General features: G+C 38.4%; 1 protein-coding gene across 1 annotated transcript in view; it reads right to left on the bottom strand.

Moving 5' to 3' along the window:
• Positions 1-22,969, bottom strand: part of CCDC148 (coiled-coil domain containing 148) — a 253,020-nt gene that overhangs the window by 45,304 nt on the left and 184,747 nt on the right. The window contains exon 12 of the mRNA XM_024735924.1: positions 6,218-6,336. Within this exon, the coding sequence (XP_024591692.1) occupies positions 6,218-6,336 (119 nt within the window). The remainder of the gene's footprint in view (positions 1-6,217; positions 6,337-22,969) is intronic.

The raw sequence follows: 22,969 nt of genomic DNA, 5'->3' as shown, positions 1-22,969 counted from the left end.
AGGGCCCACTAAGGGAAAAAAAAAAAAAAAAAAAAAAGTAATGCTGAAGTGGAATATTATTCATCAGTAAAAAGGAGAAGAACGAATGATACACGCTACCATATGGATGAGCCTCAAAAACATTATGCTAAGGGAAAGAACTCAGATGCATTACATTTATATAAAATGTCTAGAAAAGGCAAATCTACTGAGTAAGAAATAGATCAGTGGTCATTTGGGGCTGGGAGTGGGATTGGGACTTAATGCAAATAGGTATGAAAATCTTTTGGGGGTGAGGTAAATGATTTAAAACTGGACTATTGTGATGGTCGTACAATTATATAAATGTACTTTATCTAAGTGTAAATCACTTAATTGTACACTTAAAAGAGGGGAATTTGTGATATACGCGTTATTCTTCAATAAAGAGTTTTTTATTATGTTAAAAGTAGCAGTGTTGGTAGCTTCCCATAAACCATGATGAATTTTTGCACATTTTTATGAAAAGACAAAAAATAGAAAAGTAGAAGAAACTGAAACCTACCATCAACCTTGTCTTTGGCAAGCACCCCAATATCTACCAATTTATTGTTAGGACATCAAAAGTGAAACGTAAACTATTTAGAAATTAAATAATAAAGACGTATTTCAAGCCTTGTAGAAAGTGGCCAAAGATATACAGATAATAAAAACCTATAGCCAATTGAATATATTAGAAAATAAAAGAGATCAAAAACAAAATAACTAAAAGCTTTCAACCCAAGAGGACAGAAAAAGCTCAATAATATTCAGAATCATGTTTCTTCCTCTGTCTTCCCTTAAACACCATCCCTAGTGAAATGAATCACCATATTTTACCTGATCTAAATACCTTATAAGCATCTGTCACTTCTGCATTCCCACTGCCACTTCTTAGTTCAGACACTTTTCTCACATAGCGACTAAAGAAAATTTATAATCGGCTCCTTGGTCACTCATTTCTACTTATTCCAAAATAATTTCCAGGCCTTCACCAGAGGGGGGGAGGGGGAACTATGAAATCTTCTAAAGAACCTAAGAGAAGATTTGAACTGGAGAGCTACTCTGGAAGGATGATCCTAGACTGGAGATTAAATGTGGCATATATGTCAGCGCTCCCTAACAAAATTTCAAAATCTGTTGATTTTTTGCATTGAAATTTGATATAATAACTAATATATTTTTGAAAAGAACAATGAGTGAACCCTTGTACTATCAGATAGCAAAACAGAATAAATAAAACGGCATGGTACTGATGTAGAAATATAAATATAGATCAGTTTTTATTTAATCTAATCAAGAGCCCATATGAATATAAAAGCACAGTTAGAAGTGTAATATATAATAAAGGGTGGCATTTCAAATCAGTGCAGAAGGATGAATCATTAAATAATTGGTGTCGTGATACCTATCAGTTTAGACCAAAATATGAAAGTCAGACATTTTGCTCCAATTTTTTATGAAAAGAAATCCCAGATGGCTAAACTTTAGAAGAAACATGGATAATATGTAATATTTTTAAAGAATCAGGTAGGTCTGTTTGCAGGGATACCCATTCTGAAGTTTGTGCTTTGCAGAAAGTGATACTCAACCAGGAGTAAAAAGGGGATATGATGTCCAGCTTTGCCTCTGCTTGTGAAGCTGTGTTCCATGGTTCAGAAGGGGCGTCTTGTCTTTTTCCTAATCTGTCTGCTCCCTGTAGGGGATCTATGTACTTTTCCCCAGGAAAGGGGCACCTTTTCTAATTGGCACAAAAGCCTTATATGCTAGCAGCAAACAATAAATAGTACTTAATAATAAACAGGTAATTTGTACCTACATAAATCGGTTTTTTGTTTGGTTTTTTGTTTTTACACAAATGGTTGCTATAAACTGATTGTGTTCCTCCAAAATTCATATGTTGAAGTCCTAAACCCTGATGTAATGGTATTTGGAGATGAGTCCTTTGGGAAATAATTAGGTTTAGATGAGGTAATGGGGGTGGGGCCCTCATGATGGGATTAGTGCTCTGTAAGAAGAGACACCAGAGTGCTTGCTGTCTCTCTTCCCATCTTCTAGGGATAAAGTAAGAAGGCAGCTGTCTACAAGCTAGGAAGAGAGTTCTTACCAGAAACAGACCATACTGGTACCTTGATCTTGGGGCTTCTAGCCACCAGAACTGTGAGAAAATAAATCTCTGTTGTTTAAACCACCAGCCTATGGTATTTTGTTATGGCAACTGGAGCGAATACAACAGTATTATATTGTAAAATGTATTGGGTCTTTGTTGTTGTTCTTAAACTCGTTTTTTATGTAGGTGTATGTAGATAGTTTGTATGTATATGTATTAAACAACTGATAACAGAGAGAACTTCTAGAGGACAGATTGCATGAGGCCAGTGGTCAAGGGGCACTGTTTCCTTAACCTTAACATTTTATTTTTATTTATTTGGCTATGCTGCGTGGCTTGAGAGATCTTAGTTCCCTGACCAGGGATTGGACCTGGGCCACAGCAGTGAAAGTGCCAAGTCCTAGCCCCTTGGCCACCAGGGAATTCCCAACATTTTATTTTTTATGAGTGTCCTCATTCTTACACATTTTATTTAAAGTATCTTAAATACTTAAATATTTTGAAAACAAATTATGTTAGATGGTGTCTCATGTTTTAAAAAGTCAATTGATAGTAATCATTATATTTAATGAATATTCACTATGTTCCTGCTGTGTGTTCTATTTAGCATCTCACTTACTCCTTGTAACAATCCTATGACGTAGATACTATTTATGTCTTCATTTTACAGATGAAGAAACTGAAGCACAGAAAAGTGAAATAAGTTACCCAAAGGTTACACAGCTATAAAGGATAGAGCCAGGATTCTAATGTTCACAACCTGATTCTAGAGTCTTCCGCCTCAACCTCTTTGGCATGTTGAGAAAGGAAAATAGGGCATTAGGAGGCTAGTGGAAATTTTGGCAAAAACAATTTTTAAAAAGTGATGAGGGTTGGGACTTCCTTGGTGGCGCAGTGGTTAAGAATCTGCCTCCCAATGCAGGGGACATGGGTTCAAGCCCTGGTCCAGGAAGATCCCACATGCCGCGGAGCAACTAAGCCCGTGCACCACAACCACTGAGCCTGCGGTCTAGGGCTCATGAGCCACAACTACTGAGCCCACATGCCACAACTACTGAAGCCCGCGTGCCTAGAGCCCATGCTCCACAACAAGAGAAGCCACCGCAATGAGAAGCCCATGCACTGCAATGAAGAGTAGCCCCCGCTCGCCGCAACTAGAGAAAGCCTGCACACAGCAATGAAGGCCCAACACAGCCAAAAATAAATAAATAAATAAATTAATTAATTAACCTAAAAAAAAGTGATGAGGGTAAAAGATAGCTTGTAATAGATTGAGATGGGAAATCTAATTAATAAATAAAAGGAATTGCTATATCTCTTTACTATGTTGAACTTCATAAGATTGCCAATACTTAACTATTTGTTGACCCACAAAAATGGAATTTCCTTATGATTCAACCTGATGTATGTGCTAATTTATAAGTATTGTTTTCAAGACACTTAATCTTAGAATTAGAAAATAGAAAAAGGAAATAAACAACAGAACTTTTCAAACCCTCAAGGCTATGTGTATGTGTGTTTTTAACAGATCTGGAAATTGCTTCAAGCCTTCTTATTCTGACATGAGAAAAATGTGCCTACAGCTAAAATATCACACATGAGACTTGTGAATTGTATTTCAGTAGTAGAAAAAATACGTTTTAACCAATCAACCACATTTCTTAGCATCAGAATGGTTACAAACAAACACAACTTCTGGTTCTTGTCAGAAGCAAAAGCTATCATCATTTTTGCATGTTAAATTCCATCTCTCTAAATCACAAAATGAGGACTGTCCTTTCATCTACAATATCATCCAAAATTTTCTGAGAATTCTTTTCTGATATATTATCTGGATATTTTAATGGCCTTCCTCACTGATTTCCCACTGGCATGCAAGCGTTGGATTTATAATTATCTGAATCTACAACATTTCATATGAGTTGAATACACAGATCATAAACCCTTAAAAGTTGATAGCTCACTTAGCCCTCAAAAGTTATCCACTTCAATTTTACAAAGGACAAAACAGAGCCTCGTAGAGGCTGAGTCAGCTTGATAATTATTGGGACAAGAAACACACAACTGAAATGGCTCTGTAATCAAAGAAACTTCCTGGCTATGAGGGCAGATTTTACTAGAAGCATGTCTCCTAGATGCTGGGACTTCACATCTGTTCCTTTTTACCTACCCCTTTAATTCCTGTGGCTCTCTTTTGTTTCCCCAGTGTAGTTTCAGACTATCCAACCAGCCTTTTGACCCCCACATTTGCCTTGCCTTTAGTATTTAGCTGCTTGTTCCTGTCTGACCCATGGCCTGGCCTGCCTTCTGGTATCCTCCTATATCTTGGTTTGTGCTTGTTTAACTGATTTCTCACTGGTTGTTTCATCTCTTAGCCTTGAGCCCTAGGTTTGCTATATTATTGGCTTTCTTCATAATAGATTAAACTCAATTATAAATCCTGAGATACCTGGAAAATCATGTGAATTTTATCCAGAAAGTTGTTGGGAACTGCATGGCATCTGTGTGGAACCACAGATTCACTCTGCAAGCTTGGTCACATGGGTCACAAAGGAAGCTTCCTAGATATAAGTGAACCTTGTTGTGTAAAATAGTTATGTCATCCTAAGTTATGATAAGTCTAAAATGCAATTTTTATTAGTTTAGTAGACTTCATTTTTTAGAGCAGTTTTAGGTTCACAGTGAAATTGAGCAGAAAGTATAAAGAGTTCCGTGCAATTTTTTTTTACACTGACGAACTGTAAAGAAAACTTGTGATTTATGTTATGAAATGTAAGATCTATTTTTAATTTATCTTTTGTGAAAATCTACTCAGGAGCTAGCTAAACTAGATAACTATGCCAGTTACCACTTTATTGTCTCTCAGCTCCAAATCTCCCTTCATTGTCTGCTCTATGAAAATAGACTTGGACCCTGTAACTATTTCTTCTCTGCAGCTGGTACAATGCTTAGCCATGTCAGAAAAGGGTACAGGAGGGATGCTGAAGAAGGCAGGGGCTTTCCTTCCTAGTTCCAGTGTTTACTCCTTCTTGTTCCTGCTTCGTGGCTACCAGCAGCATGTGTGGCGGACACCCAGTGGTGTTGTGGAGTTCAGTTGCACCCTGTGGCCAGTTTCCCATCAAATTTCAGAGGTACTCCCATGGTCAGGTTCCCACTGAGGTTCCCATCGCAATGCTTGACTTCCAGCTTTGGTCTCCTGCAAGCAGGTAGGGTGTTGCCTGCTTGCCCCGTGACTAGCAACAAGTTCTGGATGAGCCCATCCAAGAACCTCTCCACCATGTGGTGGGCCACCACCACACCTTCTACATTGAGGTCTGAATCCCAACCACAGAGAGGGAGGCCCCACCTCCAAATTTGTTCCTTCCATGAGAACCCTCCCTTCAGCCCTGCAGCATTCTTTAAAGTTCTTTATCCTTTTATATAACAGAGATTTTTTTTGGTTAGAATTAATAATTCTTTATCTTAAACTTTCCCTATCTTAATTACCATGTTGTCTCTGTCTCCTCACTGACCCTGACTGATGTAGTAACCTTGAGAAAAATAATTTTAATTTTTCAGTGCACTCATTCATAAAATGAGGAAACTGGATTAGTTGATCTCAAATGTCCTTTCCAGCTCTAAAATTGCGTCATTCTAGAGAATTCAGGTTTTTCCTATACCGCTGGGTACATCTTAAGTATACTAGAATGAATACCACAGAGCACAGAATAATTGCGTACTGTCTTCCTCAGCCTCAGTCGTAGTAAATGACTTTTTATCTGAATAATGGTTTCCTCCTTCTGGGTAAAAATATTAAGTCACAGCAGCAGCCAGCATTATTTCACACACACAGTGGGCAATCAAATACTATGAAATCCTCTGTGAGGATTTTAACTAGGAAGCTCTCTGAGGAACAAAATGGAAAACTAGAGATTCATGTATGAATATGAGAGTTTAAAATACATTATAAGTATCATTTTATTCATTTATGAATATAAATATTGTAAGGACACATTAAGTATAGAAAAATGCTCCCTCTGATATTATTTATCCTAACACATTACGGAAGACTCCATTCACCTAACACATTACAGAATTCCATTACCACACAATTAAAATTTTTTCTTTTACCTTTCTCTGTCTTTTACTGACTGTTCAGCCATTAATTTCTTCAGTTCTTCCAGACGCTGAAGATCTCTCATTTCCATTTCTTGCCATTTCTGCTCTCTTTTAGCCCAGTATTTTCTTATCTATTGCATAAATATCACATAAAATTTAAATTAACAACAGGTATGTTAAAAACAAGAAACAAAGTTATAACAACATTATCCATTGTTTCATATAGCAAATATTGAGTTTAAATGACCCTTCATCTTTTTTATCTCTTAGATCTGCCTACAGTGTATTGGCAACAGAAAAAATAAGTTAAAACACAAAAATACATGTCCTGAGAAGCTGCATGTTTTAACAGTTTCTGAAGTGGAAATGTAACTTGTGCTGAGACCTAAGGTTTTAATCTATGGCTAAAATAATCGGCTTTCAGGGAACCACAATAAAAGCATGTTATTGTCTCTAAAGTATATGATCTACCTGTTACTCAAGAATATTTTTATCCTCTTATGGTAATGTAGTCTTTAACAAATATAGCATTAAACCTATTTTTACTTTAAAAGCACGAGTTTATTTATGCTAATGGACAGCAGGATGTTGAAAGTTTTATGCTTCTGGGGAAGTGGCAGGAGATAGGTGGGAGGAAGGAGGAAAAGAAAAAATTCGCAGGGTTGTGATAAATAGTAGCTCTGACTCATGTGGTAACATAAAGGACAGATTTATCAGGCTCAAAAAGGTGAAAGCATTGTTCCTCACTAGGCATGTTTTACTTCCTTTTTCTGGGAATGGAGGCAGAATGAGAAAACCTGAAGCACACATAAGCTATTTTTAGGGGGCTAAAAAAATTATTGCCTTAGTGATGGGGCAGTTGAAGTTTATGTTTAATTGACAGAGGACCATTCAACTGCTCTGGCCTGCCATGTTGTGTCTGGGTCAAGAGAGTGGTTTCTTGCTGGTAAAAAACAGTACCTTAATGGTGAATGGCAGTGAGTGACTACCAGCAGAGGGGCTTTGGTAGAGTATGGGTTAGCCTCATCCCCAAGGTGGCATTTTCTCTTTTGAGAAATGAATATGAAAAGCCAAGTGGTTTCCAGACTTGCCCAGCAGCATGGGCTCTGACACCTGGGAGAACCAAAAGAGGCATCCCAGTACCATGGTCACAGCCATAGCAACTCTGTGGCAGGGCTTGCAACACGAGCAGTCACACCAGTGACATCCATTCAATGCTTAATGAGTTACTGATGGCTCCAAGGTAAAGTGATTCTACTCCAGAGATGATGGAGATCGGAATCTAGGGAGAACAGAGATGAAGCTAGAAAGGTAGCACACCAAGATGGAAAGTGAAAGAAAGGGTAGGAAAGGGAGAAAAAGGAAACACTGACTGATATTTCAGAGTCCTAACTGACAAATGCCAACGCATTCTAAGTGCCAGATATGGAAATGTTAACAACCATTATATTATCTCCCTCTGGGTTTATAAGCGATCTTTATTCTTTGCATTTTTCTGTGTTACCTTATTTTGGGCAATGAATATATATTTCTTTCATAACCAGAGGGAAAAAGAAGATACTTCAAAAGAACAGATATTGGATTAAAGGGCATTTTTCTCTGGGTTCTGACAGACCAATAATGTTGCTTACTCCCAGCACTGACCTTGGAGGGAAGTCAGTGGTCCTTCTGCTGACAGTCCCTTGACAACAAGCATACCAACCCCAGGTTTCTGGTGTCCTCAGATCACTGACACCATCTGGTACAGTGTCCTGTGCAGGCCCTAGAAGTATATCACACCTGAGGCTTCCTGGCATCTCAGGACCAATTATTTCCATCCTTGACTCTGGTAGAGGCTGGGGAATGATTCGGGCATTTTCTTCCTTGTTAATGGCTACTTTGAGACACTGATGCTGTCCCTCTCATGTACAATGCCTTCTTCCTTTGATGTTTACAATATCTGGCTATATCACCCTCTACATGTCCTTATCACTGGCATGTGTGGACTTCCAGGTCATTCTCAAATATTCATTGAGAATTCAGATATGTGAGTCACAGACACATAGGACTTGTTGTCCAGAACAACTCCTTCTACCTTCCTACGCAACTGCAGTCTGAAGCCCCTCTGACCTGCCAACTCAGAGTCCTATGACTTCCTCTATTCCAGTGAGCTACCTCCTCCTCCAGGATTCTACCACCATGGAGAACAGCTCCAATTCCAAAAGCTTCAATTATAGCCATCGATCTTATGACCAGAACCTACGAGCCCTTCCCCATCATCTTTTGTGTTCAGGTCATATAATTTTATTCCTCTAGTACAGCCCTCACCACAAGGCTTTGCTAATTAGTATCCTTGCTCCTCTCTCCCACTACACTGCAGAAACTGTGATTTATTATCCTGGGACTTCCAACAGCAACTGTACCAAATTGATGATTTCAGCTGAATCTTTATTGACAATCAGCATTCCTTTTATGAATTCCTGGCCAGTGCCTCTCGATTGCTCATGGTGGTATTTCAAAACCCATTCACTATATTAAACTCCATACCTGCCTCTATTTCTTCGGTTTTATCAGAGGAAACACAGACCCTAAAAGATTCCTTCCTTGATGTCCTGCTCCTCAGAGGAAGTGCTGTCCTTCCTTCTTTCCAAGGCAACCCTCACCTGGGCTCCAGAACCTATTCCCCAATTCCAACTCCATAACCTTACTCCATCACCTACCCTTCTTTCCCCTGTAACTTCAACCTCTTGGTCTTTGCTGCTCCCTTCTCCTCACATGAAAATCTACACAAATCTCACCCATTAACAAAAATTTTAAAGGACTTTCTTTAGACCCCCAAGACTGTAGCACCACACCCTTCATTGTTCCCTTTCAGTCAATGATACCTATTCTTCTCCAATTTCACATCTCTTATTTTGGTCCTCACCCATGACATTCCTACCTCTGCCTCCACCCCAATTCACTACTCTTGCCAGTGACTTCCCAATGATCAAAGCAAATTCAATCCTTATTTTATGTAATGTCTCTGATTCTACAAACCCTTATTTACAGTCTTAAGAAACTACTGACTTTGGCATTCATTCATTCAAAAAATACTTATTGAGCATCTGCTTTAAGCCAGATACTGTGCTATGTACTTGGGATATGGTGCTTAAAGAAAAATTAGGCCTTTGCCTCATGGAGCTGGGAGTTTCGGAAAGAGAGAAAATAAACAAGTAAATGAATGAAAAGAATATTACATGTTCAATTCTAAGAAGGAAATAAGTATGGTGATGATGTAGAAAAATCTGTGTAGAACCATTAGAAGGCATATTTTTAAATGACATTTGGATTAAAATTTGAAAGATGAGAGTGAGACAACCATGGAAAGAGATGAGGGAGATCACTGCAGGAAATGAGAGCTTTAGGTGCAACAGTATTGAGTGGGAACGACCTTGCACATGTTCAGAATTAGGAAGAAAACAGCACAGCTGGAGCAGGTAGTGTGAGTTAAGACTGGAGGTAAGTTTGGGAAGCTGGATGGGGGCTAGATGATTAGGCAAAGATTTAGTTCTAGAAACAAAACAAAAAAAGATATTGAAGAGTTTAAAGCAAAGAGTGATATAATGTGACTTAGATTTTTAAAATATACCTTGGGCTATATTGAGTGAAGAATGGATAGTAGAGGAGCAAAGGAGAAACAGAGACCAAAGAGAATATGGCAAAAATGATCACTGGGATCTAGGAAATTAATTATTCAGATCTGAGATGTGCTTTTGAGTGGAGTCAGAGTGTTCATTTAAGGATTAGACATGGCTGTTGAAGCTAAAAGGAATCCAGGATAATTCCTAGGTTTTTGCTAGAGCAACTGGTTGGATGATGGTACCAATAACTGAGATGGGAAATTGAAGGAATAACAGGTTTGGAAAAGAAAGTCAGGAGGCTCAGTATTAAACATTAAACAATTGATGTGACTGTAAGACATTTAAGTAGAGATTTCAAATAAACATCTGGAGGTACAGATGGGTGGCTCAATGGAGAATTCAGGGCTGGTCTAAATTAAGGAGATATCTACTTAAAATGCTACAAATGCTATTTGATGCTACAAGACTGGAAAAGATCTATAGAGTGTGAACGTAAATAGAAGAGAAAAGGTGATCATGCACTTTCATGTTTATCTGCCTTTTGCAGTTTTCTCAACCAGCATAACTTCATTTTCCTCCTCCACCTGTTAATTTTATTCTACCATTAAGACCAGAACAAATGCCATCTCCTTGAATCTTCCTCTGAATCCTCTAGGGAAAATGTTAGTAGGACTTCCCTGGTGGTCCAGTGGTTATGAATCCACCTTCCAGTGAGAGAGTGGTATGGACATATATACACTACCAAATGTAACACAGATAGCTAGTGGGAAGTAGCCGCATAGCACAGGGAGATCAGCTCGGTGCTTTGTGTCCACCTAGAGGGGTAGGGTAGGGAGGGTGGGAGGGAGATGCAAGAGGGAGGGGATATGGGGATATATGTATATGTACAGCTGATTCACTTTGTTATACAGTAGAAACTAACACACCATTGTAAAGCAATTATACTCCAATAAAGATGTTAAAAAAAACCCCTAATATTAAAAAATAATAAATAAATAAATAAAATCCGCCTTCCAATGCAGCGGACGCGGGTTTGATCCTTGGTCGGGGAACTAAGATCCCACATGCTGCAGGGCAACTAAGCCCTCGCTCCAGAACTAGAGAGCCCACATGCCACAGTGAAGAGCCTGTGCACCACATCAAAAGATCCTGCATGCCACAACAAAAGATCCCATGTGCCGCAACTAAGACCCGATGCAGCCAAATAAATAAATAGTTAAAAAAAAAAAAAAAAAAGAGAAAGAGAGAGAGAGCTCCTAGCTCCAATTTCATCTTTTCATTAAAAATAATAATAATAGCAAAAATATTTTGAAAAAAGAAAATGTTCGCTCAATCCTTGGCACACCAGTGATCCTTAATTAAGATTTATTACCCTCCCTTCTTTGTTCTGCCTTGTATTCCTTGATTCTTTTTCAGGAGGGTCTAACACTGGATTGTTACTGATATATTTGGACATTTACTACATGCCTGGCATGCTCTTCCCTGCCTTGTTACCTGCTAAATCCCTCCTGTCCATCATTTAAGACTCAATTGTAGCTTTGCTTTCTCAGCCTTCCTCCTTTCCCCTCTCCTCCAGACATAACTAGGTGTACCTTCTAAGGCACTATTTATGTATCCTTAGCATAATACTTTCCATATTGATCTGCATTATTCATCTTTGTACCCCTAGTATGTTGTACTGTAAATAACACATAGAAGGGCTTAAGTGATCATCATTAGGTGAGTGGGAGCACTTTCTGGTCTCTGGTCCGAGAATAACAAAGTTATGGATGGGAACCAGGCCAGCAGTTTTATTTGCAGGATGGTAAAACTAAACATTTCCCTAAGGACAGTTCCATTACTTTCCATCAATTAATAAGAGCAGGAAGTGTGTGTCATAAAACATTGGCTTTGTAAGGTTCAAACTAAAGTTAAGGTTAAGAGTATTTAACTAGCCTTTTGGAACATTTGTTGAGACACAGATTTTAAACACACTACTGTTTAGATTTTTTGAGTGATCCTTATAACTTTCCAACGATAGAGGAACCAGAAAGTTAGCACACGGGGTAAGAGGTGAATTTAAAGCTTGTCTCCTCTAGACTTGCAGATAAGGTTTCTAGAAAAAGCTTACTTTTCTGAAAACCAAAATAGGCCCTCATTATCCCCCAACTCCGCTTGTTATCTCTGATTTGTACTGGATAGTCCTCTTTCATAGTCCCATATTTTGTTCATTTTGGTAGAGTTAAGCCAATAAAAGTGTAAACAAACTGAAGAAACTATTCTCTATATAGATTTATGAGCCAAAGTAATGCTGTGCTATCTTTTCAGAGGGTTTAAGATCATTTTTATATCCCACCTTACTTTTGTAATCTTCCAAACAATTTGTCTCCAGTTAAAAACTCCATTAGTAAACATGGCATTTATGGTATTAAGAGCATATCAGAGTTTAATTTTAAAAAACTTGGACTAATATTACATAACCATTCAATTATTTTCATTCCTTCAGTCCAAAAATTATAATTGCATGGAAGAAGAATTTATTGTTTACACATAGAAACCAGAAAGTTAGGACTAAAGCATTAGAGTAGGAAGACAGTTTGGTCTCTGATTTCAAGCAATCTTCTGTACCTTGCTCCTAGGTCATTATTCCAAAGGCTCCAAAGGCTCTAATTCAGCAGGATGTCATAATTCTTAACCAGATATACAAAATACATGAAATATGAAGTACAGAATATCCAGTTGCCTTCCTCATAAACCACTGAGGCAGAGTGATTTTTATTCCATTCTCTAGATTCTCATTTACTTAGCTAATTCCTCGCATCTCACACCTTTTCTACTTTGGCCCGGAATATGTACCCACAGAAAAAGTGTTGTTGCTCCACATGAAAACACAGCAGGGCCTCTTCATTAAAAAGAGTCATTCTTTTACTTTAAATTTTTCCCACGTGTTTCATGTAGATGAGCCTGTATCACATAAAGTCACCACCAACTGAAGTCTGGCTCTTACTTCTATGCGATCTATTTGACAATCATTTGTATTTTGCCAAGTAAATTTTCACACACTTGTGTGAACTTCCAAAAGGTAAGGAACATGCCTTATACTGTAATATTTATTTGTATCCAGTATATTGCACCTTGCAGATGAGAGGTACAAGATAAACTACTCCAGTGGAAAAGAATATGGAAAGGCAACACTGCACACAGTACTTTTCTTATATCAATTCATATAAATCCAAAACTATTAATAAAGTATCCAGACCGAAAATAATGTCAGACCACAGACATCAGTGAACCAATTCATTTAGTCATGTGGGGTATAGAGGTATATTTAATCCCAAAAGAGCACAAGGGCGTGGTACATCTCTAAGTCAAATTGCCCATGGAAGCCAGATTCAAGGTTTTTTGGGCTGAAGGTGGACACTTGGTCACTTCCATCCTCAGAACCTTTCAGCCAATGTTATCTTTTCTATACTTTGTGGTATAGAGATCTCTGTGGGCTTCAATCCAGGATGTGCTGAAGCTTCTGAGCAAAAAATTTGGCTCCAAAATAATTATTTTGCAGGGCATTCTTTATGCAAAGATGGGAAAACTCTCTACACGGGTAAGAAATCAAAGCTAGTTCTTTGGTTTTTAAAAACAGAAAGTCAGTTTTTCCACCATCCTGCCTGGTTATTTGAATTTAATGGATCTCCTTTCAGTCCACAATTCAGACTATTTGTATTTCAGCTACTTATTTTCATTGTCCTAAACTTGAAACTTTTTGCCACCAATCTCTAATCTGATAAACAAGCACATCTACCTAGAGTAAGAGGATAAATTGTCATACTCTTTCTGAAGAATAAATAGGGAAGTTAACTAGCAAAAGCCTTCAGAATTAAGAAATAAAGTTTAAGAATTAATATGCAGGCACCTATGCAAAGATTTATATACAGGTATGTTCATTACAGCCTTAAAAGGGTAAAAAAATTGGAAATATTGTAACACCACCAAATAAGAAATTGGTTAAATGCAATTATTCACATAATGAAACATTATGCAAACACCAAAAATTATGTGGTAGGAATACAGAGGAAAATATGCAAGATATATTGATAGATGAAAAAAATCAGGTTAAAAATAATATATGCAGTATCATCTAGTTAAATTAAAATCTTTGTGTATATAGAAAAAAAATATATGAACATTGTTATGAATCTTTTGCTAGTGGTTTAGGATTTCAGGTGATATTTATTGTATTTTGTGTGCTTGATTGTATTTTCCAAACTATTTACAATGGACATAAAAGACTTTATAAATACAAAAGGATGTTTTAAAAGTCTGGCCAAAAAAAATCAAAATTTAGAAGGAATATCCAAGGGACATGACTGTTATTCATTCTGGAAGTTTTTAAACTCTATTCCCATATCAAATTAAATGACAAAAATACTGTATATCCTTGTATATAACATTTTCACTTTTTATCACCTTGCATGCATTACTTTCACTTTCTGTAGAAAAGTTTCACTGAGCTATGATTTAATTTTATGCCATAGGCCTTATAAAGGTTAACACAATATCATATAAGGCTTGATTTACACTCAGTATAACTTCTATTGAAAATGCTTTCTTCTGGGTGGTTTGCCTCCCTCCCCCTGCCAGCTCCTGATGTGCTAGATGTTGTCTATTATTAGCAAATAAGAGCTAAATGCTTCCTTTTAACTTTAACCATGTTCAATTACAGCATCCCTTTTTAGTCTTGGTTTGCTGACATAACTATATTCCCATCCTCTTAGTTTTTTGTCTCTTATTCTCTTACTAATTTTCTATTTTAATGATTCCTAATAGGAAACAGATGGCACACTCAAAATTAGGTTAAATCCAGAAGAATGTAATAAGGGGACAATGACAAAGAAGGTTAGAATGCAGGGCAATCACAAGGGATCATGTAGTAGCCATGCTGCTTTACTGAGAGCCAGAGAAGGCTGTGTGGGGAGGGCCACTTGACAGGGGCTGAGACCTTTGGTGGAGGACACAGCTAGTCAATACAACTCTGCAGGGCCAGGAGCTGGGGGAGCAGCTCTCCCAACCTCACTCTCCTCCCTCATCCTCATCTCTAGTGTTCCACTTTGACTGAACACAATCAGAAGCCAGAGGGCAAGGGAGCCTTCTACAGGACAACTCCCTGGGACACAGAGCAGGATGGAGAGTAGATATGCCCCAACGGGTAGATATCTAGCACAGTAACGTTAGTGCCTTTATTATAAATTATTTGGAAGTAGGTGATGTCTATATGTGTAAGTAAATAACATGAATCTTTTAGGTGATTTCACTTTGGTCACTTATGTGAGCATTTTTTCCATAGCAGAGCTACCTACTCGAATTGGCAATAGCTATTTTCTGCCGTGATGTAGTCTTATGTCCTTAGAGCATGATGAGCCAAGAAAGTATTCTGGTGTAAACACATTAGTTATCTCCCTCTTAACTGAAGTTCCAGGTGGATTTAAAAATAACTGTTATGTCTTCTTTAGGAGTAAGGTCTATTTTCAGTCTGGGCATTGAAGTATTACATAATGATCGTGTCATATGTTGATATTGCTAAAATGAATTTGTCTGTAATCTTGTTTAATTTCTCTCTTTTCACTATTCATTAAAAAGGGAGTATATATACTGAGGATGTTGTATTTCAAAGCCTGAAGTGTCAGGGAGAGTGAAAAGTGAAAAGTAATCAAACCTCAGAGTCATTCAATCATGACTTCTTAGAGCTGAGGTGATTTTAGCAATCATTTAATTCAAACACCTCATTTTACAATTGGGGAGGGAAAATCCTGCAGAGCCTACATATCTTGCCCAAGGTCATCCACCTTGTTAGGGCCTCCTAGTTTGGCATATTTTCCTCTATATCTCAACATCAAAGTACAGTTGTATTCTGCTCAATCATTAAATTCACTCACTCAAACAATATTTATTGAGTGCCTTGTGTCAGGCACAGGAGATAAAACAATGAAGAAAATGGACAAATCCCCCCTTTTTACAGGGCTTACATTCTAGAAGAGAAAGAGAAGACAGTCAGTAAATAAATAAAGATATGTCAGAGGAACGATAAATGCCAAGAAAAAAATAAAGTAGGGTAAATGGACAGAGTGACAAGGAAGGAGGATGTTATTTTAAGTTTGGTAGTCAAGGATAGACATTCTCTCTGATGACATTTGAGCATGACCCTGAATGGAGTGAGAGAGTGAGTTATACAGACATCGGGGGTAGGACTCTTCCAGGCAGAAGGAACAGCCAGTGCAAAAGGCTAAGGGGACATGTGCTAGGGTGTTCGAGGAGGAAGAAATAGGCTGTGATGGCTGGAGCAGGAGGAGTGATGGGGGAAGTCGCAGGATATGAGATCCAAGAGATATTGAGCGTAATGCGGGGAATGACATAATCTGACATACCTTTTAAAAGCATCACTCTGCCTGTTGCGTGGGAAATCGACGGAGGGGGAGGGAGGGAAGAGAAAGGGAGGAGGCAGAGAAATGAATTAGAAGAGTAAGAGGTTTATAATAGTTCTGATTGGGAAGGCAGAGCCTTCTATTCATGACAATAGGTAAGGGTGTGAGTATAGGGTGTGAGGGGGGAAAACAAGAGTCAAAATATCAAGGCTTTTGGCCTGAGCACTGGGAGAATAGGATTCCATTTATTGAGAAAAGGAATATGGGGGAAAGAGTGGGTTTGGAGAGAAAAACGAGATTACATTTGGGTCAAACTAGATTTGAGGCAGTGGGATGTGTGAGTTTGCAGTTCAAGAGAGAAATCTAGACCAGAGATATTAATTGGTAATTTGAGTCAGCATACAAATGGCATATGAAGTACACTGGATTGGTTGAGATCCCCTAGAAAGTACACATACTTAGAGCACCGAGGCCCCAGGGAACTCCAAGACTTAGAACGATGAGGAGGATCCATCCAAGTTTATGGAGAAGGAGAACCCAGTGAGATAAAAGAACAGAGGATGGCTTCCTAGAAGCTAAATATCAAGTTTTCCAAAGAGGAGGCAGTGATCACTTCCATCTTAATAGTTCAAGTAAAGTGAGGACTGAGAACAGACCCCTGGAATTAGCAACATGGAGATCACTGATGACCTTGACAAGCACAGCTTTGCTGGAGTCGAGGGACAAAATGGCTCAAGCGACAATGGGTGGGATGAAGCGAGGACAGTGTGTAGAGGCTACAGGATGGTGAGATTTTCTTAACAGGGGAGGCATGAGGTCAAGGGAGAGTGTGTTTCTAGATACAAGGGAGAATGGTATATTTATAGGTTAATAGGAAAGATCTAGAATAAAAGGGGGAAGTGGTGGTGGGAGAGAGATTTGGATGACCTTGCGTAGGAGAGAGGGAATAGGATTCTGTGCATAAGTGAAGGGGCTGGCCATAGACAGGAGTACAGATACTTAATGCATTGTGAAAGGAGGGAAGGTAGGGAGTGGGTACAGATTCTGATAGGTTGGCAGATGCAATGTTGGAAGCCTGTGGAAATTTTCTTCTTGTGAAATAAGATATTGAGAGGTAAAAAAAAAAAAAAAAAAAAAAAAATCACAATCAAAATCGTTAATATTTTCTTCAATCAACTTAACAAAAGAGCAACACCAAGGAGGCAATGAAGCTGTTTTGTTTTTTTTTAACCTGCTCATAACACGTCTTATACTTGACACTTCAACTGTGATCAAACCATAATGGTCTGGCTTCTTGTAAAGCGTTTGGCTATAGTGGTTCATTAACCCAAGGAGAGAAATCCTGAGAGAATATTAATAAGACAGACTGCATGTACCTGTAAAACATGAAAGAAATACTCCTAGTAAGCAGACTACTAAAGAGATTTTAAATTATCAATTACCTATCAATTTAACAGTTCTGAGTACACTAGGACAGGATCAAAGCCATGAAAATTACCCTAAAGCAAACAGTTTGAAACCAAGTTTTCTCAAAATTGATTAATCACAAAATTAATAGCAAACAGCAATCACCGTGATGGGCAGCACAGCACAGTGTTTAAAATCATGAACGATGGAGTTAGACCTCCTGGGTTCAAATCCTAATTGCACTGCTTAATGGCTATGTGACTTTGGGGAAATTATATTCCCTCTATGTGTCTCTGTTTCCTCATTTATAAAATGAAGATCATATTAGTACCCACCCCTTAGGGTTATTAAGAAGATTAAATGAACATAGAACTGTGCCTTGCACATAGCAAGCATTGTATAGGTGTCTGTTAATTAAATCATATCACTGTGAATAATCAAGACCTAGCCAGAAAATGCAGCCAAAAATTGACACCTGGAGTTAATTTTTAAGACTTTTAAAACTGCCTACTGGGAAATCTTTTACAGAAAAACAAATACATCTGTCTCTTGATCATCTAGGGTATTTTTTCCCCTCCATCTGACTTTTTCTTAAAATTGTGTCCTGACAAAGAGTAGGAAGATTCCATAATTTCCACTTTTAAAAAAGAAGTTCTAATGGAAATCTTCACTTTTAAAAGACATGGAAACCAGAAAAGTGAGCCTCTTGGATTACCATCCTACTTTTCTGTCACCTACTGACTCATATACTGAGAGCTGACCCTACATTTAGACTCATATTAGAAGGTCATAATCAGTTAATAAGCTATGTTAATATTCATTTCTAAATTTTAATGACAAAATAAGGAACATTATGAATATTTTTAAATTATATGATCCTTGATTTATTTTCTTTTCTCCCATACTGCATTCATTTCTTTACTCATACAATATCATTCAGAGGACTGGTTAAATATTCAGAAGATAAAGTCTGAACCCCCAGTTTATTTTGGAGTCATTTCTACCTAAAATACACCTTAACTATCTTTTCTTTTTGACCATTGTAATATCCTGATAGTTAATTTACCTACTAGGTTTTATGGCGCCAATATTTTGGGTATTTCATCAGATTTTCAAATAAAAGTACCAAAAATTAAAAGAAAAACACCCGCTCAAACTTTGACTGCAAGATCACATTTCTAGGAGTTAGTAATTGAGAGAACCACAAAACCGAAGGTGGGAAGTAGTTCAACAGATTGGTCCTCAGCCAGATGGGGCTACTCCAGCTCTAGCTGCAGGTGGTCCCTATGCAGAGATGCTTGCAGTGAGAGAACTGGGTGGGCGGATTTTAGAGCAGAGGTCAAACTGGTGTTCAGAGAGGTTCAAAGACATGTTTTTAAGGTCGAAAGAGTCTATGAGAGTTTTTATATTCCATATTCTCCATTTTATAAAAATGTAAAAAAGTGTTGTAAACCAATTTGAAATCATCTGAATGTCACTGCATGACTGAGTGCTGCCACAGTGTTTCTTGTTTGTGTTCACAATTCAGTTGGTCCCCAGTGGTACATTACATAAACTGACAGTATATCTTAAGTCATTTTAGTCTAAGTGGGATCCAGTTAGACCAATCAGTCTTTCTCCCTCCCTCTGCTCCCCAGAGCATTTGGTTCCCCAAGAACCAAGTGGGCTTTTGTGGATTTTAAGGGATTCACCTTGTTAGAAAAAAGCCAATAAACACAGGTCTTTTTGAGATGAACCCTTCTCTCTCTTGGCCTCCTGCTGATGTGGCTGTGAGAAATTGCCCTTAAACTTCTCTGAGGCTCTCTAGTTTGAGAATATCTATGAGAAACACCACTTATCTCTTGGAAGTGTTGCTTATATGAATGTATACACTGACCCTTTGATCTTTTCGAGGCTATAACAAAGGGTTGTACATTCACACTTTCAGTCTTTTCCCTATGCCATGCTGTTGGAAATAAACTCTTAACTCTAGAGTCTTTTGCCATTAGGATAGATGGAGAGTTTCCCAAAGCATCAAGTCCTGGTTCCTTTTAGTTTAACAGTTCTTCCCTCAATTTATCTCTCTCCTTTTTACTATAAGTAGCAAAAAAAAAAAAAAAAACAAAAAACCCAAAAAACAAAACCAGGTGGCATCTTCAACACCTTGGAAATCTTCTTAGTTCATTACATATGAAGTTCATTATTTAGGAAGGTCTTCCATCTAACTGCAGGACAGAAATCCCTAGGCTTTATGCCACTGCGTAACAGTGATCCTCCTTTCTCCTGTTTCCAATAATATGTTCATTGCTTCCTTCTGAACCCTTATCAGCCACATCTTATCCATATTTCTACTAACGGTATGTTCAAGGCATTCTAGTCTTTTTTCTATCATGCTCCTCAAAATTCTTCCAACTTGTCTCCACTTTCCAACTCCAAAAAGACTTCCACATTTTTATGTATTTGTTATAGTAGCATTTCATGTCCAGATACCAAAATCTGTATTGATTTTTTAAATTGCTGTGTAACAAACTACCACAAATTTAGCAATTTAAAGCAATACTCACTTATTAGCTCAGAATCCTATAAGTCAGAGGTTCAGAAAGGCATGGCTAGGCTTTCTGCTCATGACATCACAAGCCTAAAATCAAGGTGTTGCCAAAACTGATTTCTCATCTGGAAGCTTCAGAGAAAAATTTGCTTCCAAGCTCATTCCTTTTTTTTTTTTGTCAAAATTCAGTTTGTTACAATTATAGGACTATAGGTTACAGGGTCCTATTTCCTTTCTGGCTGTCAGCTAGGGCCACTCTTATCTCCTAGGGGCCACCCACATTTCTTGCCATGTGATCTCCTCCATCTCCAAGCCAACAATGGTGGGTCAAGTCCCTTTTATACTTTAAATCTCTGGTTACCCATCCTGTGACCAGCCAGAGACACCTCTCTGCTTTTAAAGGGCTCATGTGACTAGGTCAAGTCCACCCAAATAATCTCCCTTTCTCAACGTTGTCTGTGCCATATAATATAACCTAATTAGGTATTTACAGTCCTGGCAATTATACAGGTATGTATCCCGGGATGGCAGAAAGTCTCGGGGCCCATCTTAGAAGGCTGTCTGTCACGGGGCTATTCATTGGCCCCTTTAAGTCCCAACAATCTTGAAGAAGCAGAGTTTAAAACCTGGGAATTTTTTTTTTATCATTCTCTGTGTCCACCTTTTTTTCTACTCTTGGCTCTTTAGATCAGTATATATTAGATTGATAAACACTGGAGAAGAGATTTCATAATATCATGATGAATTACTCTCATAAGAACCCATAAATCCCCACATAGAGAGAATGGCTTTGATCCGAATGTACTCTGGATTCCCTCCTAAGCACAGAGTTTCTTGAACCTTCTGAGAAGTAGTACTGTTCCACCCCTTTAGCCTGCATTCTAATTAAGATAGCCTCCCCTCTTTTGTTTTAGATTCTTTCCTCTCTTCCCTGGTTATCTGTCAGATGAATATAATTCTGAGTGTTTGCCAGGTCACCTGAGGACAAGGGGAAGCACCTAGGTGCCAAGGTTCTACTGAAGACTGGGTCTATTGGTATTTACTGGTGCAATGTCACTTGAGGCTCCCCAGAAACATCTCTGAGATAAGGCTGAAGGTCACATGGCTGGTGGAGTTATTCTGACTTTTCTGACTATGTTCTCCACCCCTCAGTTGTGCAATATGAGTGGTTTCAATGCTGGATTCAGAGTTGGTGAAAATTGGGAGGGAACTGTGACACGATAAATCAAGGAAGGGATATGCCTCCTTTTTCTGTGAGCCTTGCTTAAAATCTCCATTTTGGGAGCAAGGCTGAAAATATCCTCGCCTTGGATCCCATAGAATGCCAAGCATCATGCAGCAACAAAACCTCCTAAAATGCTGTGATGCAGAGCAATTTTTTTGTTATTCAAGCCATCCAAAGAGCCACACCTAGTAAAAGGGTGGTTCTGGGACCAATATTACATATCAGGCATTCTGAGGTTCATCTAGCATGGTAGTCTTGTTTCTTACAATAGCTCCTAGGGATAGTTTATGGAAAGGCATCATCTCTTGATTTTACCATGACAATTGCAAAAGTGGAGAGATGCTTCTGAAATATTACCATTGTCACCTAACAGCTTATGAATCAAAACTTTCCTTGAGTCTTGAGATAAAACTATGAAAACTGAATATTATGTTCAATTAGAGTTTTAAAGCACAAAAGAAAAAAGTGATCTAATAAATGTACATTTGCAAGGAGCTGGGCAACTACTAGGATAAACTTTGCCACTGGATACAAATTATGTTATTCCCACAAAAAGAAAATATTATTTCCTAAAAGACAAATTACTGGGAAGAAGAATTAGGATAAAGCTGATCTCTTCTTCAGAAATCCTAATGTGGGGTTCTATGCAGGGCATAGTTTCTCTACCTCTATTGCTGCTCTCTTACGAGAAGAGACAGGCAAGTGAAACAGTAGATGGGGAGAGACAGAACACCAGGTAATAAAGCAACCAGTCTCAAGTCAGGGGGAGGCTGTCTGTAGGGAGTTTTCTGCCAAGCTTCTATTAAGCACTGAAGAACTAAAATTTGTCTCCAACACGTAAAATAGTTAAAACAAAGGGAATCTAGATTTGCGTTTAGTATATATAAAGGTAGTCAGAACTTTGGTCAGTATGCCTGAGTTGACACAGAAATCTTTTTTCCCACTTTAAACACAGAAATTTTGGACAAACTATACCACAACTACACACACACATCCAGTGTCCCAGTGCTGAAAATAAAGATGGAACTCAAAGTCAAAGCAGTGAGAAGGAGCCAAAGCCAAGTGACTCCTGGGGAGAACTGGACCTGAGATACATGTGAGGACCTGGTGGCCAGGCCTTCAGTGTTAGTTGTGGGACCTGTGCACATGGGTGCAGGAACCAAGCTACCTACGAAGAGAAAGAAATCATATAGGATTTGTCCATACACACAAGGGAAACTAGCTACACCGTGACCACTCCCCAGGAGAGTGACAAAGGAGCCAACTTTCTGCTTGGGACCAGAGGAAGAAAAGGGCCAAGTGCAGAACCCCAGTGCTGTGCATGAGTGCTAAGTCAGCACCCACTCCCAGCTCACAGCATGGGTCCCAAGTCTCAAAGTTAATATACAAACTGGTCCTGGGCCAGTAAAATGCATAGGGCCCTTAGCAGAGGCAGACATAAAAGCTCTCTGTAGAGATGTTCTCACTACCAGGTCATAGTTCATAAAGGAAAGCACAATTCACAAAGAAAAAGTTTAAGAACTTCGATTATTTGATCATTTGAAATTTCCGTGGAACTACAGACACTGAGGCAAATTTAAAGGCAAATGACCAATGAAGGAAAATATT

Source organism: Neophocaena asiaeorientalis, unplaced genomic scaffold, assembly GCF_003031525.2.
Source record: "Neophocaena asiaeorientalis asiaeorientalis breed wild unplaced genomic scaffold, Neophocaena_asiaeorientalis_V1.1 scaffold72, whole genome shotgun sequence".
Classification (NCBI taxonomy): domain Eukaryota; kingdom Metazoa; phylum Chordata; class Mammalia; order Artiodactyla; family Phocoenidae; genus Neophocaena; species Neophocaena asiaeorientalis.
Note: the sequence above shows the minus strand (reverse complement) of the source record. Positions and strands in the feature narration are given on the sequence as shown.